General features: G+C 39.4%; 2 protein-coding genes across 3 annotated transcripts; one reads left to right on the top strand and one right to left on the bottom strand.

Moving 5' to 3' along the window:
- Positions 1-6134, bottom strand: rad9a (RAD9 checkpoint clamp component A). Of its 2 annotated transcripts, none has more exons than XM_055034771.1 (12): positions 5873-6134; positions 5698-5768; positions 5493-5566; positions 5365-5413; positions 3777-3891; positions 3495-3594; positions 3297-3403; positions 2894-3000; positions 2729-2793; positions 2541-2636; positions 1052-1283; positions 1-400 (listed from the first exon to the last, which is right to left on the bottom strand). In XM_055034771.1, the coding sequence occupies exons 1-12, from the start codon at positions 5904-5906 to the stop codon at positions 284-286; spliced, it is 1167 nt and encodes a 388-aa protein (XP_054890746.1). In that variant the 5' UTR covers positions 5907-6134; the 3' UTR covers positions 1-283. The 2 variants fall into 2 exon arrangements, with proteins under 2 accessions (XP_054890746.1, XP_054890747.1); XM_055034772.1 differs by having other exon boundaries at positions 5698-5737.
- Positions 6135-8860: 2726 nt separating this feature from the next.
- On the top strand, positions 8861-14340 carry zgc:113229 (uncharacterized protein LOC550612 homolog). The gene is made up of 7 exons (XM_055034770.1): positions 8861-8954; positions 9225-9949; positions 10185-10318; positions 11332-11749; positions 11850-11985; positions 13129-13343; positions 13716-14340. The coding sequence occupies exons 2-7, from the start codon at positions 9611-9613 to the stop codon at positions 13971-13973; spliced, it is 1500 nt and encodes a 499-aa protein (XP_054890745.1). The 5' UTR covers positions 8861-8954; positions 9225-9610; the 3' UTR covers positions 13974-14340.
- Positions 14341-16550: the final 2210 nt, after the last annotated feature.

The raw sequence follows: 16550 nt of genomic DNA, 5'->3' as shown, positions 1-16550 counted from the left end.
TAAGATATGAAAAGGAAATTTATTTTCTTTGGTGCAACTGCTTCTCCATCAGCCAGACAGAGTCAAAGCAAAAATGAACTGAAGTGCTTCATGTGTAGCTTCACTTCGTCACAGTTTTCAAGTTCAACATGAACATCAGAATCCTCAGTAAAAACAGCACAGCGATATCTGTCCAGTAAAAACAAAAAGTCGGGTCCGAAGCGTCAGTTTTTTTCGTTTCAAGTAATCCAGGTGTGGTGGTGTAACAGCGCTCCCACGTTTTGCCTCTGTCAGATCTCTGACGTCATTCTGCTTCAGTTTCATCCTCGCTGTCGCTTGCCAGCACTTCCTGAGTCGTAAGCGGCTGCGTGTTCATCTGAGAGGAAGGAGGAAGGACTGATCCAAAGAACAGGGAGCGGAACTGTGGGAGAATATGGGAAGCCATTAAAAAAATGAATTTTATCCAAGATAACTACTTGTATATGGGCCTCAAAAAATGTTAGCATTTCCTGATATACCATTCCTACATGTGCATGTCCCCTCCCTGACCTGTTGCTGTTTATGGCCGGTCAGCTGGCTGAAAGAAAGGAACTACACTTGCTTTTCCCTTGCTTATTTGAAAAACGATGCAGCCATACATTGCACATCTCCTGATGGATGACAATAGACAATGGGTATAATATTTTCTGTTTCTATTTAATCATAAAACAGGAGACTGAAAAATATTTTATACTCCTCTAGATCAGTAACTGAAAAGCCTTTATTGGGGTTACAGCTGTCAAACCCTTATAACGACTACTAAACAGCTTTTACATGTTTCCACTTGTAGAGGTTGGAAGGCCTCCCTACCATCACCCTAATCTTTAGCTCCTTACACAGACTGCCAATCACATTCAAAACGTTAATATGAATTTGACTCAGTCAGAGAGAATCAAATATTTATTTTACATCTAAATCTGGCAGGGGTAAGAAAATTTTGGGGCTTAACTATATTAATGAATCAAAATGTGTGACTAAATAAGTAAGTCCAACCCTAGAAAGCAGCGTCTCACTATCTGAGAAACTCTTGTACCTTTTTATCTGGCGGTCTCTCTGGATCTTCCTCCCCATCATCTTCCTCCTCCTCGCTGTGCGTTCTGGTCCTATAATTGGGTGCTGGGGGCTTTCTGGGTGTGGCTGATGAAGGTGGGGGGGGGTCTGCGGTGGAGGGACCTGGTGCTGCACTGGTATCCATGGCAATCAGATAGGCATCCATGTCGTCATTCATGAAGTCATCGGCAGGACGTGTCTGGTCTGCGTCGCCTCTGAGGAGATAGTCAGGGAGAATGAGGAACATATCCATTTTCTGAGTTGAATCTATATGAACTTTATTTCTCTCTTGTTTATTTAAATGGGAACAAGTGTTAAGTATCTAAGGCAAAGCACCTGTAAGTTCGTTAGTTTGCAATGCATATCTCCAGGTGGGCCTTTTACATTTACTGCTTCCTCTGACATACAGAAAACCTTTGGTAACACAGCCAACATCCTGTGAGCCAGACTCCTCTGTAGTTAACGTTTTGCTGCCTGAACCTATTTTATGCCAAGACAATTGATTCAGTGATGGCAAACAAAGAAACACTCTTTCACTTCTAGAGTTTTATGCGTCAGAATATTTCACAAATGATCTGGTCTTTTACAGGTTCTGAAATTAAAACTAAGTTAATTAAACACATCCCACCATGTGTATTGTTATTAAACAGAGATGAAGACAAACATTGAGAAGTTGGATATGTGACACTAAGCGCAGCTCCTCATTTAGCTTGTAACAAAACAAATAGATGTTTACCATTTGATTATATCTCTTTCCTAAATGGAGGACATTTGACAACAAAAACATTGCTTAACAGCTTATATTGCCAAATTTTTGCCAAGCTTATCTCTCATCAGATAACCTTACATTTGACTCTAGAATGCTTTGATATGCAGAGTAATTTGTGGTTTGCAAGGGATGCAGGTCTTGTCACAAAAAAACAATTATCATTGCTTCACCACGGTGTTTGACAGCTGCTATGAGGCATCTGTGCTAATATTGTCTGAAAACGGTCTTATGAACCTACTCAAGTTGTATGCTGACCTAGGATCATTGCTGGCATCTTGAGAAACATGGAGAGCTCTAATTCTGGGACATACTGAACTACTGACCACAGCAACCCACAATTATATCAGACAGATCCAAACGAAATAGCTATTATGCTGTCAGTGTTGTGAATATGAAACAGAAGAACTAGCAGCTGTCAGAAAAAGGAAATAGAGTCTCAAGCACAGTGACTTCCAGCTGAATAACACTAACATTATCCACCAGGTGGCATGAAGGAGTAAATACTCAGGATTTCCTGTCTGCTTTTCAAATGAGTCAGACAGGAAACATTGACTGAAAGTTAAAACATTGATCTGATTTTCATTTGTTCAGCGTTTTTTTTTTTTTTTTTTACTGACAGCTGACTGGTGTTTTAAGGCTTGTAAAGGCGTTCTCTACAAAATCATAACCAGTAATATCTGTTTGCTCGTTTTTTTTTTTTTACCCTCTGTTGCTCTTTTGAAGATCATGATCATCCGAAAGCGTCGCCAGCACAAAATTCCCCTCCAGAACGCTGTCTGTTACTGAAAGCACCACAGGGCTGACACACAAACACACAAAAGACGCAGATCAGTGGCCAAAAGTGGAACAATTATCTTAATATGTGAACACTCTGAAAATAAGCATGCTCACCTGCCTGGTTCATCAAAGTACAGAGACACAGGGAGGCCAGTGGACTCAGCAAACAAGAGCAAACCCTGGAGGGGAGAAGATAACAATTTTTTTCAGACTCTCAACCAAAAGGAATCCAGTCATCTTGTCAAAGCGATTTCTCTCTCTCTCTCTTATCTGTCACACCCGAAGCTCCTTTAGACAAAAAGTGATGCTGTAGTGAGCTTTGACGGCAAAGTGGTCGAACTCATCCGCAGCGAGACACAGCTCAGTGAGCATAGCCTTCGAGCGCTCTGAAAGGGAGAAGCAAAACAGAAAAGAAATGAAGACCTAACTTCTGCTTCTGTTTTATGTAACTATTTAATTTGCAAGAGCATCTTTGGGCTTAAATCCATTTAATATAATGTTAAATGTTCTCAACTTTTAGCTCCTTCAGACTGACTCAAATGAGAAACATGCTTTCTCAAGAGGGGGAAATGAGAAAGGGAGTGTTCACTTTGTAGTTTGATGTGAATATAACTGAACTAATCAGTTGATGTTAACCGTCATGTTATTTGTTGGCTGGAGGGGGGGAAAATATTTTTTTCACCTGCTTCATCCTCCACATGATTTCTGATCCACATCCGTTCGTCACTCACTGTCACTGTCACTTCTTCCAGAGATGTAGGGAAGTGCACAACTGTGTCCACCAGCACTCTGAGGACAAAGGACATCAGAACCTCAGATCGGGCTTAAATTTAACGGTGGCATAATGAAAGCAAAACAAAATGAGTGACTATTTGAAAACCTGGGTTGGGCTCTGAACACATTGGCACAGCTGTTTTTATCAAAGACTGCCTCCAAGCTTTCACTGTCCTGGTAAGACAGGTTATGTGTCTTCCTGAGGCCTGGAAAGAACGTCCAAACACACAAACCTTAAGAACTAAAAACAACACCAGACAGAATGCAATGTAATGAATACGCAGTTCTGCAGTTAGTACTAAATATGTCAAAATGAATGACAAATGTCCCCTGTGAAACTCTTAGTGTACAGCACGGTAAATCTGAAAGGGAAGTCGGGTGGTGTTACCATGTTTGCAGTGCAGCGTGAAAGTTAGGCGATCTTTTTGCTCATCAAGACCAATGTGACATTTTTCCACCGTTTTCTCTAAAGTTGCAAGAGACTTGAAGACGGACTGCACGCTCTGGTAAAGTAAAAAGAAAACAGGAAGTAAAGCAACACCTCTATAACAGATGAAGGAGCTTCTGTAACTTTATCTGCAGTGAAACCATCTTATACTTGTTTTATGTCATGTAAAAAAACACTTTCGGCATGTTACAGGCCTACTATAATCTTATGTATACGTGTGTGAAATGGACGTTTTTACTAGGTGAGATTTTCTGCAACAATCTAGGGCAGGAAGCGCAGAGGTTTCACACTGATAACCACAACTTCCCGATACCAACGTGGCACAGAAAACAGCAGGTAGAGATGAGCAAAGTAGGAAAACGTTCAGATGCATCCATTTTCTTCTTCTTACTGAGAATTATTCAACTGGGATCAGTCATAAAAATCAGCAATCGGGTATGGTGAACAGATGATGTCAATCTATACATGGGTTGGTAATTCTCACATCAAAAATCTACTTATGAAAATGCTGCTGTTTTATACAAGCACAGAAACATATGACAAAAATGTATAACATGACATCTAATTTCCTTTCTTCAAAAAAAGAAAAAAAAAACTACTCCAATTGCCCCAAGAAAAACATTATACCAATTTATGGTTAACTCAAAAAATCAATCCAAGGTAAATACACTATAAATTTTGTTGTAAAAGGGTCATTTTCAAACAACCACAATGAAAAGCATAGTGGTTTTCTTTCAGCCAGCTGGCCAGCAGTGCTCAGCAGCAGGTGGAGGAAGGAGAAATTTACTCCTTAGGCTTGAAACACCCGCAGAAAACTCCAGTTACGCCATGAACTTTAATTGGCACCTCAGTGAAAAAAGGAAAACTTTAACCCCAGAAATATCAGGACGTTACATTTGAAGGTTTGAAATAACATGTTTAAATCTGCCCATACAAGTAAGAGCTCTTTGAATGGATTTACTGAAAGATCAGTTTGCTTTCATTGTTAAGCACCTTGAGGGATACATTAATGCTATGAGATCTTTTGTGAATAAATGTCTTCAAAGCAACATCACAACATTTAGAAGATGAGAGGATTTGCAAGAGGAACAACTTCGATGTAAAAGAAGAAATTACAATTTGCATTTGATATAAATACCATATTGTTTTTAAAGTATGGGGAGCTTGCTTTAAAATATCCAAAAAGGCTCTAAAATACTGGAAAAATATCGTACACATGGCGAATGTGGTTCTCTTTATAAAATGTTTTATGGATTACTATTTAATGTAGTTTGTTTTGTCGTGAGGTAAACTAATAAAACGGTTTTGATACTAGGACAAATCTTTTAAAAATAAATGTACATCTGACAAAACAGGGGAAGCTGTAATTGTACATAAGGAAAATCTTGTAGGAACTTATTCATCATGTCTGATGTGGGAAAAACTGCAGATGATGGTGAAGCAGTTTCTGGTGGACTTTATGGTTGTACATTCCGCAAAATTAAAAAACCACCAACATATTTTAAATTGTGCATTTGTGCTCTCACACCTTTATTGCCATCTTGCAGCGGAAGTTGAGCCCAGTGGGAATGGAATACCTGCACAGAAGCGTGAAAATGATGCGTAAATGTGACGCTTACTGATGTACTCCGCAAGACAGACAAATAAAACCTGCACCTGCTGAAGAAGAGCGGTGCGAACAGGAAGCAAGCATATGCCGATCGAGAGGAGTTCACAGACCGCAGGGCGAGCTACAAGTGAGAGAGAAATACAACAAAATCAACATTGCTCATTGACGCAAGGTTTGCACTAACAGGAAGAAACCAGACTGCATGCATGGCTGAAGGAAGTGTCGTTGTATCTGACAGCAGCAGCAGCTCACCCCGTCTTCCAGAGGCTCCACATACAGCTCGTCCCCGATCCTGGACAGAGAGTGGATGGCTTTGGCCAGTACTGGTCAGTACATGCACACACACAATCAGTAATTAAGTCATTACTAGCGTATATTGCGTATGACCTAGCTGGAGAACGACGGGACAGCAGGAAATAGTCGGTACCTTTCACGTTTCCTCCCGTTACGACACATTGCATTTTTACAAAGATATCGGTTGAGATGAGCAAACCTTGCTAAAAGTTTTCCAAAGCTACCAAACAGCTTTAGAACCAGTTTGTGGGGTTTTAATAGCGACCGCCCTCAAAATAAATACTCCGACGGAAAACATACTTATTAAAGCTGTGGTCGTGTTTGTAAAAGCTTATTTGCGATGACTGCTTCACTGAATAACCGACCATTGCCTTGTTTACGCCGCCATAACCCACTTCCTGACTGTCGACCTATCAGAAAAGAAGGAATCGAGCGCATGCGCATTCACTTTTCTGTGGGTTAAGCTCGGAATCGACTCTTTACTGTTTTTAAACAAGTATGAAAGGGGGCATTCTAACCCAATAGCATTGGGTTAGAGTAGCATTTTTATGAATATGAATTTAGACAGAAAAATGGGTTTCAACTAGTCACCAACGTTTTATTTAAGATATTGATCAAAAACATAAATGAACGCTTTCCTGCAATGTCTCATTTTTGCTCTACCCATCAGTATGTCTCCCTTGTAATTTATCATCTCATGGTAAGGACCTAGTTTGTCTTGTGTGACACACCTGAAAACTTTCAAACCTAACAGATGTTGCCCTTTTTTTAAAAAAAAAAAAAAAAATGCAGTTAGTTTCATTACATTGATGTTGCTAGTAGAAACTTTCTGCTTTGAGTGGTTCCCAACCTTGCTCCCTCAGGCCCACAGATTTGCATATCTTAGATTTCACCCAGTTTTTGCACATCTTGCCTAAATTCACGAGCAATTAACAAGCTTTAACAAAACCTGGCAAAATAGTGTACGCTCATATTTCACTAAAACAGATCGTTTAGCTCTGTCAGATAAAATGCAAACAATTTTCTGTTCATAAATTTTACAATTAAACAGTTGCTGGTAAATAATAAAATACATCAAAAGGCATGTCATTGATTTGGAATCTGCTTACTGCATCCTGCAGATATTTATTTCTCTCACATTGTTTTTCTTACACGTAATGCATAGTAAACAAAGCAGAATTCTCTATAAAGCTTCTTTTCCCCCCTTTTCTTGGTGTAAGAAACAGAAATAAAACTGTAACTGAATTGAGGTTCATTAAAAGTATGTTTTAAAAGTGGTCACTTTAAAGTATTATGGTGCTTGAGATCCATTTTAATAAAAGTATGCCTTTATCTTCACTCATTAAACCTACAGCCTTATTTCACTTTTGATTTTGCCTTTAATAAGCCTGGATTGCTGTGGAATCGGCCAGATGTTTGTGCTGCAATGAACCTCACTAGCTGTTGGACTAGATTCCTATTCTCACTCCTTACAGGAGGTGATACTTCAGAGGCTACCAGAAAAACAACAACACTTTCATGAAAACACTATCAACCCTAAATCTGTTTTTATCCTTTTCATCTGGTGATGGATTATACTTTAATTATGACATCGCATGTTAATAGAGATATTTAGGATAACATTATAATGCTTATATTACAGTCCTTTACCACATTTTAATTATAGTTTCTCAAACTACAACCACAAACATCAGTTTATGTTACTGAGGTACTACATGACAAAGCAACAAAAACATTGCGCTATTGTGAAGTGAGAGGTAAATAATGCTTGGTTTGCAACAATGCAAATACAAATATGAAAAGTAAAATATATGACTTTTTTTGAGTCCCACGAAGTCAATAGTTTGTAAAACCAGCATTCTTCTTCACAAACTATATTTCATCTTTTGTATGATGTGTTCAAGGTGGTTTGCCATGTCCATTGTTCCGAATAGTTGTTGCAAGTGAAGCAGAAAGTTATTTTTTGGTCTTATCTCACCTGTATACCTTTTTCCTTCTTCCTGCTATGTGGCAAATTGGACTTTCTGCTCATCCAAAAGGTTGAAATTCTAGCCTGTCCTTCATTTTCATAAAGGCCAGTTCCTGGACATGTAATAAATACCCTTTTGCTGTCGATAGATTCTCTTGGTTGAACTGTGAATCTCTGTGACTCCTTCAGAGTTACCACGGGGGTCTTGGCCTCCTCTGATTATTGTTGTCTTTACCCAGCCTGTAACTTTAGATGGACGAACATGCCAACTGATGTATTTACACAGAGTTGGCATGTAATTTGAAATGAGGTTTTTTTGCACGGGACTTTATTTAGAAAAGATCAATGTAAAAGGAAGCTGGATACACTAAAATAAATGTCACTTTCTCTCCACTTCACAAATTGTGCAATCATGATAGAGCAACTTTGCGTAGAACTCTAACAAATTATGTGTAAGTTGGTGTTTGTGACAGTTTCTGGAAAGGTTTAAGAGAGATTAATACTACGACAGATTACTGTAGGTCCAACATCACTTCTGAAGAACCGTTGACACAAAATGGGTTGCTAAATATACTACATAGTTTTCTCTCAATCTAAAGAAGCTAGCTGTAAAAATAGCTGCCACTCTCAAAGTAAACCTCCCTATAATTACCAATGGAGGGTCACTGTGGGAAGATAGAGGGTGTGCATGTGCTAGACTCAGCAAGAAGTAGGAAGGAAGGGCGACTGAAAACTCAAGCAGAGTGACACACAGAGGGAGAGTCACTGTCAAAGTGGAATTATCTCACCTCTCTGGTTTGTCTTGTTTGTCTTCTTCAGTGCGTAAGATGTGAGGAACGCTGCCGTGAACTCACTCTCCTCCCATCAGAGGTGATATAAGCAGCTGCTGAAGAAGAAGTATTACTAGAACAGGCTTGTGTGCCCAAACGGTGGACATTTAGAGAAAGAGAGACACTTTTACAAGAAGCAAGAGGAGCTATGTGAAGAGCTTGGTTTTCAAGAGATAAGAACTTTTGTTGCACAAGTTGAGGACTGTTGAATGAGTGGATGTAAAATGACAGCGAAGTGTATTTGAGAAGAAGCAGCAGGAAGATAAGCGGTAAAACGTGGGCCTTGGTTTGATGTCGTGGTGAGGAACTGTTCGCACGATGAAAAGAGATCAGAAGACTTGGCAAGAGCAAGCCAACCCTCGCCGGAGTCGTTTCAGCCAAAGCTGGATTAAAGGAGAGAAATGATCACAGCACAGGTACGTTTTTCTGTCTTGGCATCCAGCCTCAACAAAACGCAGCAGTGAGTCGACGCTGTCCCTGTTGCGCTGGGTGTGCTACGTTGTTCACATGCGTTTCAGCGAAACCAGGATCTGACACACCAAAGATTTGTTCCTAGATGTCTCAGTTACCTCATTCAACAGACAGCCAGGCCGTGTTGCAGTCCATGCTGCAGAGACTGAAGCTTCAGTCAGGAAGAGAGGGCCAGGTGCAGGTGCATTTTCAAACCCCTGTGTCCTCCTCTGCAGCTCCGGCTCTGGGGCAAAATGGTGAGAAAGGAGCTGCCAGCCTCCAGGGAGTTCCCACCACTTCTGTGAATGTGCTTAGTTTTAATGGGAACCCTTCAAAGGAGTGCCCAGTCTCAACCACGAACAGTACTTCTGGCTTCCTAAGGGATGAAAAACACCAAGCAAGTTCTGCTTTTGAAGGGAGCAGGAGTCCAACTTTCTTCCCTTCACAGAAAGTCAGCCCCAATGGAGACTCGGGCAAGAAGTGGAATCTGGGACAGGCTCCAGGGCCTGCGTTCTCCCCAACGAGTACAAGACCGCTTTTTCCTGCTAAACCACAAAAGGAGGTTAAACTCACTTACTTTAAGAGGACAGACATAGAGAGGGAGAGCACTGGCAGCACCTTGATGAGAGAAGACGTCCCTGCTAATACCGGTGCTGTTTTGAACATGATGGAAAACCAGAACCACATCCCAGCATGGTCCATGAACAGCACAGATGCCAGTTTAGCCGGTGGGGGAAATACAGGATCCCATATTGGAAACGGAGGATTTGGCAACTTGCAACAAAATAACGACTTGCAGGTCTTTTCAAACAGCCAAGTAGCAACAAACGTGAGGAGAAAACGATCAACTGAGAATAAAACGAGAAGATGGACGCAGAAGCTCAAGGAGAGGTTTAAGGACAGACATGGGAATGCTGGGAAAAAGGGAAAAGGAGACGGACTTCTTGGACAAGAAACACAAGTGAGCAGTGTTCTTTTGTTATTATTATTGTGAATAATAATCTGAAGACATATTTTAGTTTCTTATCACATTTCAATCTCTGAAAAAGTTCAGATTACATATTTTACACATTAAGCAGGACACAGTAAGTCCAACAGAATAAACCTTCATAGAGGCAAATAAGGAGATGAACAGAGACATCTGGAATGACGTACACAGCTGACATGTTTCACATATTCACTCAATCTCCAACCAGGTAATAATGCCAGACACACCAGGCAACAAACCAAATAATGATCCAGATGCAACCTTCTCTCCTTTGGACTGCACTGATGCCAGCAAATTACATCCTGCACAAACAGAAGACAACACTACTGCAAGCAACATCAGGTAATCACCAAACAGACTCACTCTTAATAATGTCCAAACAGGCCCAAATTATTTCTGATGTCCTAAAAGCATTAAGAGTTAGATTTTATTTATTTGTATTTTTCCCTTTATTTGCCTTTCATAACTCATCAGAGTTATGAAAGGTATTTGGGATCTTTCCAGTAATAGCTTTGTGACTACTATACCTGACATTTTCACATCTAATGTATCAAGAACGCTCCGGTCATTGACAAGATCTGTCAACAGATTTCTGCAAACACATTTTCAGACAATGTGTGTTGTGATTCTTCTAAACAGACCATTTGAGGAAGCAATGGCTGTTAAGGAAGAAGGAAATAAAATTACATTTTTGATTTTATTATTCAATTGGCTGACAGCTTCAACTCAAAAGCCCTTATTGTTCTATAATAAAAACATCCTCAAACTCTTCTCAGCTCCTTTTTACAATGAAAGGTGATGAAAAAGAATATGTGAGAAATAAAACGCCTGCACAGGGATTATTTTTGTGGTAAAATTTCTGAAATATTTCTGTGAAGAGTCTTTTCAAGTTGGGATTTTTTCAAGTAAAATAAAAAAATATGGGTAGAGGATAAAACAATCTCTGAACCTTTTCTCTTTTCAAGGACTTAGAAAAAGATTTACCAAATGTTATCTGTGGTGAGCCACAGGGTTCAAGACTGGGTTTAAACCTTTTATTTTGTTTACAAATTACTTTTGTTATCCAGAACTATAATGTTCAATTTATTTGCAGATGAAACAACGAAACCATGTTATGTCACTCTGATGAAAGTTTGTAAGCAACCTTTGAGCCAAACAGAAAGGAAAATAATGGTTTTAGAGAAATGCTTTGAGAAAAATAAATACTCACTGAATTACAGCAGAACAAAATTGTGTAAAAATGAAACTGAAATTCGGGGTAAAAATCATTTTGTCAGTGACATGTTCTGGATTATAAGATTTTAATGTTTTGCTTCCTAAAAGCCAAACTGAGCTTAAACTTCCTCTTCTTTCAGGCGCAGCAGTGACTTTGACATCGGCTTGGGGTCATTCAGCCTTCTGGACGAGATCACCAAGGGTCAGGAGTGGGCTAGGTTTTTAAACCCAAACCTCTCCACATCCTCTGTAACTGAGAGGCCATCAGAGGAGTCATCAAGCCAAATCCATATTCAGCCACAACCTCACAGTCTTAATCAGTCACCGGGAACTTTGAATCAGGTTGGAGTTGGGAACAACCCGTGGAGCTTCAGGAGCGCAGAGTCCTCACCTGGTCCAGTCTTCAGCATGCCACAGTCAGCCCCTGCTTTCACACCTGTAAACTTGGACACTTCAGCATTAAAGCAGCCGGCTGACCACTCGGAGCCAATGGAAGATGGACAAAGCCGATCGGAAATGCTGTCCAAACTCCAGCTTAGGTTGTCAGCGTTTGCAGAGGTCAGATGTTCATTTCTTTCTGAAAGACAACATGTAAAATATTTAATTGTATTTTTTTTACACTCCCAGCATTAAAAGTATTAAGTGTTCTTGGTTGCAGCCATCAGGGAATCCTTACCATTCAATAGCAAGAAACAGAATCCAGATGAGCAGAAAGAGGCAACATCAGCCGGCTGAGAGGAAAAACGAGGGATTTCAGACTGAGAAACTGAGTGATGGAGGAAAGACAGACAAAGGTATGCAGAAACAATATGAAAACACACTATCTATGTTTTATTATTCAGTAAACATTGTCAGGTTGTAGCACATTTTATATAAATATATGTAGAATCAGGTCCTTAAAGGGCATCTATACTTACATAATATCTGTGATGCTTATGGGATACCTGCAAGGGACTTAAGACGGTATTTAAAAGTTACTTTTGAGATACTTACACACTATTTACAGCTCAAGTATATAACTTCCTTAAGCAATATGTTTTTTCTTACATATTTGTTAAAACTGTCACTGTTGTGAAAGTAGAATGAGAAACAGATAATATGAAAAAAATCAAAAAATCCTCTGCCTCCTCTCTGTGGACCTAACACTATTTTCAGAAATAACAAGTGTTTCTGAAGATAGCAACAATAAATTAATAACATAAATTGGCAAGAAACAACCAATCAGAGGCAGGAGGAAGGTGTTAACTTTAACTCGTTATTAACTTAAACTACCTGGACTTTATTTGTCAGGAAAAAGGCACACCATTGAATCCAAATTGGATTTATGTAAGACAAAGAATTCTACCTATTAAAATACATATTGTGTATCAACAGCATGCTATTAGGGGTCACTATGGGTGCCAACAAGGTACATACAGGGAACCTAAGGGTAAGTAAAGGAGTACTTGGAGAAATACAATGATATTATCAGGCTCGCTACAGGAGTTGTAAGGATGATATGGATGATTTGTCCATACTTTGAACTTTTTTAAGTTAGTTACAAAACCTGAACCTGGATTTTACTCAGTTACATTTGAAGACATATTCACAGTGACTAAAAAAAAATCAAATATAAACGCCACAAAAGACGGCATTGATCCTTCTGCTCGGTTAGTAATCAGATATCATAATGTTGCATCAATTAGAAAGCAGGCTCAAACATAGTTAACCTGTGCAAAAAAGAAGAAGAAAACTCATGGCTGTAATAAGGGACCAGGTTAACTAGGCAACAGCTTTATGATTTTATACCTAACCCTTTAATTCTTGGTCTGTATTGCTGCCAGTTTTCATCCTTCATCTGTGCTTTAATAAAATATTTCCTCCTCTAGCTTTCATCAATAATGCCGTTTGCTGCAGTTTTTGTTCATCAACTTTTTTCCCCTCTTATGATGAACCAGGGCCCATATCTTCACCATCCTCAACCAGCATCCAAATGATGGGAGAGTCAGTGGAGTCACAGCAGGGAAACATCTCATCTTCACAAGAGCAAAGGACTCTTCCTGTCTCTCTTTCTCCAACGTCACTGAGTCCCTCTGCCCCGCCTCCCCGGAGTGTGCTCAGAAACAACATGTCCCATGAAGCCGAATCCGCAATGGAGACGATGACAAAACGGGTGAGAGATTGTGGATAACAGCGCTCCCTTGTGGTGAAACGTTTTAACGCGAAAGGCGCACTTAAATATCAATTAGCAGCTAAAAAACGGTTTAAATCACAATTTGAGTGCATTTTTTATGCATATATGTCAAATTAAATATGGATTGCATGCATGTATATTGTTCTTGATTCTACAAAAAACATAAAAATAAACTGACCCAAGCTAAAAGTTTTACTTAGACATTTCAGAAAATTACAAAGCCATTCAGAAGCCGCTCTGTTTTTGATAACATCATAACATGTCAAACACATTTTGGTAAATTTGACACTGATTTTTTTGTTGTTTTCCGTCTGTATTCCCTTTTTGGTGATTCACGGTTCTGTGACGCAGAGGCGGGTCGAGGAGAACCGGCGGGTTCATTTTTGCGAGCAGGTGATCGCCATAGAGTCGCCGGACATCATGGACGATACGGTGGAAGAAGAGGAGGATGAGGAGGAAGATCTGGAAGCAGACGATGACTCGTTATTCGAGCCGGACTTTGAGGCAGTGCATGGAGAAATAGGCGAAGTGTTGCCGGCCCGTCGTTCAAATCTCCCTGCTTGGATACAAGTTCTGAAGAGGATGAATGCTGGGAAAAAGCACAGATAGTGGCTGTAGATCAGAAATGATTCTACTGAATAAGTAATGTTTAAGTAATTTTAAAAACCATCATATTTGAGGAGAGTTTGTCTCCAAAACAGGTTTGCAAGGTTGTGAGAGTGTCAGAGTTTTTAAAGTGGTTTGAAACCACTTATAGTCTGGGACTCTTTGGTTACAGGAATTTCTGTCATTTTATGCATTTTTCCGGCCATACATGGAAACCATGTAACTGAATATTCCTGCAGAATGTGTGCCAAATATCTCTGGACATTTGCATTGTCCTGCCCAGAAACTGCTTCGTTAACAAGCATTCAGTCAGATCATATGCGTCTAGCAATAAAGTTTAAACGAAATGATTAAAATGTTTTTCTGCTATTGTTGCAGAGTTGTTGTGTGTTGTCCTCCATTATTCCCCTACTGGACAGCAGCTGATTGCTGTCTGATCTAATTGCTCTGCTGCTGACTCCCACACATATCCTCTCTGCAATGATTCGCTACCAGACAGTCAGAGCAATTCACTGCCAAGAGAGGAAGATTAAAATAATTATAATGATTCTAACCAGCGTCTGTGCAACTCAGTCATTTGCTTGCAAAGTGAAGTTTTCAGGCCAGGAGTGTTTTCATCCTGCAAAGAAAACAATTTTTGTTATCAAACAATTGCAAACTATGTGGACATAACTAGACTTACAGTATGATGCCATGTCTTTGTATGGTTTGCATCTGTGCCCCATTAGTTCCAGATGTTGGATTGAAATTCACCACATATTTCACCACATGGTATTAAAATTTGTATTTACAATCAAAAGGGCTAAAGGTAACAAGAAGTAAATATTTTTGGAAACCCTCTGAATTGAGATAAATAATAGAAAGGTTTATAATCTAATGTGATCTGCCACTTTTGACCAAATCACTGGGAAAACAAAGAAATTTGATTTTGAAGTGCTGCAGTGTCTGTATTATCTGAAAGGCTCATTTTAATGCTTCAGCTGGAGGAGCTGGGTTCTTGCCTTTGGCATAAATCAACCATAAAATGGAAACTGTGCGTAATGGGTAAAAACAAACTTTAAATGTCCTTGTTTTTATGGCAATTTAGATCAAATTAATACTGACCAATGAATTGTGATTAATCTTGGTCAAGATCATGGCCTGCCAAGGCATAGCGCCCCCCTTTAGCTGACTGAGCAAACAACTCTTTATACGTTCATTTGTCATCACAATGTTAAAAATGACGAAAAATACAGATATTGGATTAAGATATAGAAAGCAAGAAGTGTGATGCATATCCTGGATGGGAAAACTTTGGTATTAACTTGTCTCATGGCTCTGCATAAGAAAACCTCTCAGAAATCTGACTGACATAATTCAAGACTGATGTTTTTAGATGAGTTGATGGTAAAATAAATAAGAGAGAGGACAATGGAAATGACAGTATTAATTTATGATGCATTGACTGAGAACTAAGAAAATGTCAAAATACATAACTTATTGTGTGAAACATAAGTATGTAGGGGTAAAGCTGAGAAACAATGAAAGAAAATGAGTGTAATGGTGGTTTTTTTCCCTCTAAAGTCCCTTCCAGAAATATTAACAGCATCTGTCCATTAGCGTGCACAGGAAACATCTCATATTGATCCCGAAGTGCAGCAATTATGGCCAATTTGCAAGCCTCAAGCCACACACACATGCATGCACATGCACACATATCCCATAGTCCCTTTCCTTTTCACACGCAATGATGAGGATTATTAGATCTGTACAGTGAGATACATTAAGTCTTTATTTGAGATCACAGACATTTTGCTGTATTGCAAAAAAACATATAAACTTCTAAGCTGAAAATGACAAACAAAATATGATTTTTTTAAAATCATACGATCTTAACAGACACACAAAATGTGACACATTATTACACCTGAAAGGACTGAAGGAGCTGATGAACGACAACGGACATTTTATACTCACTCACGTCCTGCGATCCAGATTTTCAAAACATTCACGCGCCCTCAAATGTTTTGCTCTAGTCCGGCTACAACCACAAGCTTTTATGTATTTTACTGGGATCAGCACAAAGAAAATCTGACACAATTAATTGCCTTCAAAAGTCACATGGTCAGTAAACAGAAGTCACAGATGCGCAATTTAATTCAACCAAACTGACAGTCTGCTAGAAAACAGGCAGCCAAGAGGGCCAGTCAAAGCCCACACATGAATCTGTGGCAGGGATTGAAGATTGTTATTCCAGCATATTCTCCATCTGGTCTGACTGAACTTTTAGTCCCTTTTTTCCTGTACTTTTAACGAAGGAGCAGCGAGAGAAACATCAGCATGTCAACTTTTTTATATTGTCATGTGTAGAAAATTTTAAAAGTGGTCTACAATTTTCTTCCTCAGACTTAAAAATTTTACATTACAAAAAACAATTTTGGTTTGTCACTGACTAAAGCTGAAGGGAATGTTGGTGAATTTTACCCACCCTGTTGAACCACCTACAACATCCTGACCGCTGAAGAAAATGGTAAGAAAGTGTTACAAGGGTGAAGAGATTAAAACTATGAGGTTTGTCCACTATGAGGTTTGTCCAGTTTC

The sequence above is a fragment of the Poeciliopsis prolifica genome, unplaced genomic scaffold (assembly GCF_027474105.1).
Source record: "Poeciliopsis prolifica strain line A6 unplaced genomic scaffold, Auburn_PproV2 SCAFFOLD009, whole genome shotgun sequence".
Classification (NCBI taxonomy): Eukaryota; Metazoa; Chordata; class Actinopteri; order Cyprinodontiformes; family Poeciliidae; genus Poeciliopsis; species Poeciliopsis prolifica.
This window is presented reverse-complemented; position numbering and strand designations above follow the sequence as displayed.

Excerpts from the sequence above, each read along its gene's own strand:
- rad9a (XM_055034771.1), bottom strand. The coding sequence starts at position 5,906 with ATGCAATGTGTCGTAACGGGAGGAAACGTGAAAG. Across the intron at positions 2,794-2,893 it reads TTTGTCTAAAGGAGCTTCGG|GGTTTGCTCTTGTTTGCTGA; the intron begins GTGTGACAGATA and ends TCTCCCCTCCAG. Across the intron at positions 401-1,051 it reads AGAGACCGCCAGATAAAAAG|TTCCGCTCCCTGTTCTTTGG; the intron begins GTACAAGAGTTT and ends ATTCTCCCACAG.
- zgc:113229 (XM_055034770.1), top strand. The coding sequence starts at position 9,611 with ATGAGAGAAGACGTCCCTGCTAATACCGGTGCTGTTTTGAACATGATG. Across the intron at positions 10,319-11,331 it reads ACTACTGCAAGCAACATCAG|GCGCAGCAGTGACTTTGACA; the intron begins GTAATCACCAAA and ends CTCTTCTTTCAG. Across the intron at positions 13,344-13,715 it reads TGGAGACGATGACAAAACGG|AGGCGGGTCGAGGAGAACCG; the intron begins GTGAGAGATTGT and ends TCTGTGACGCAG.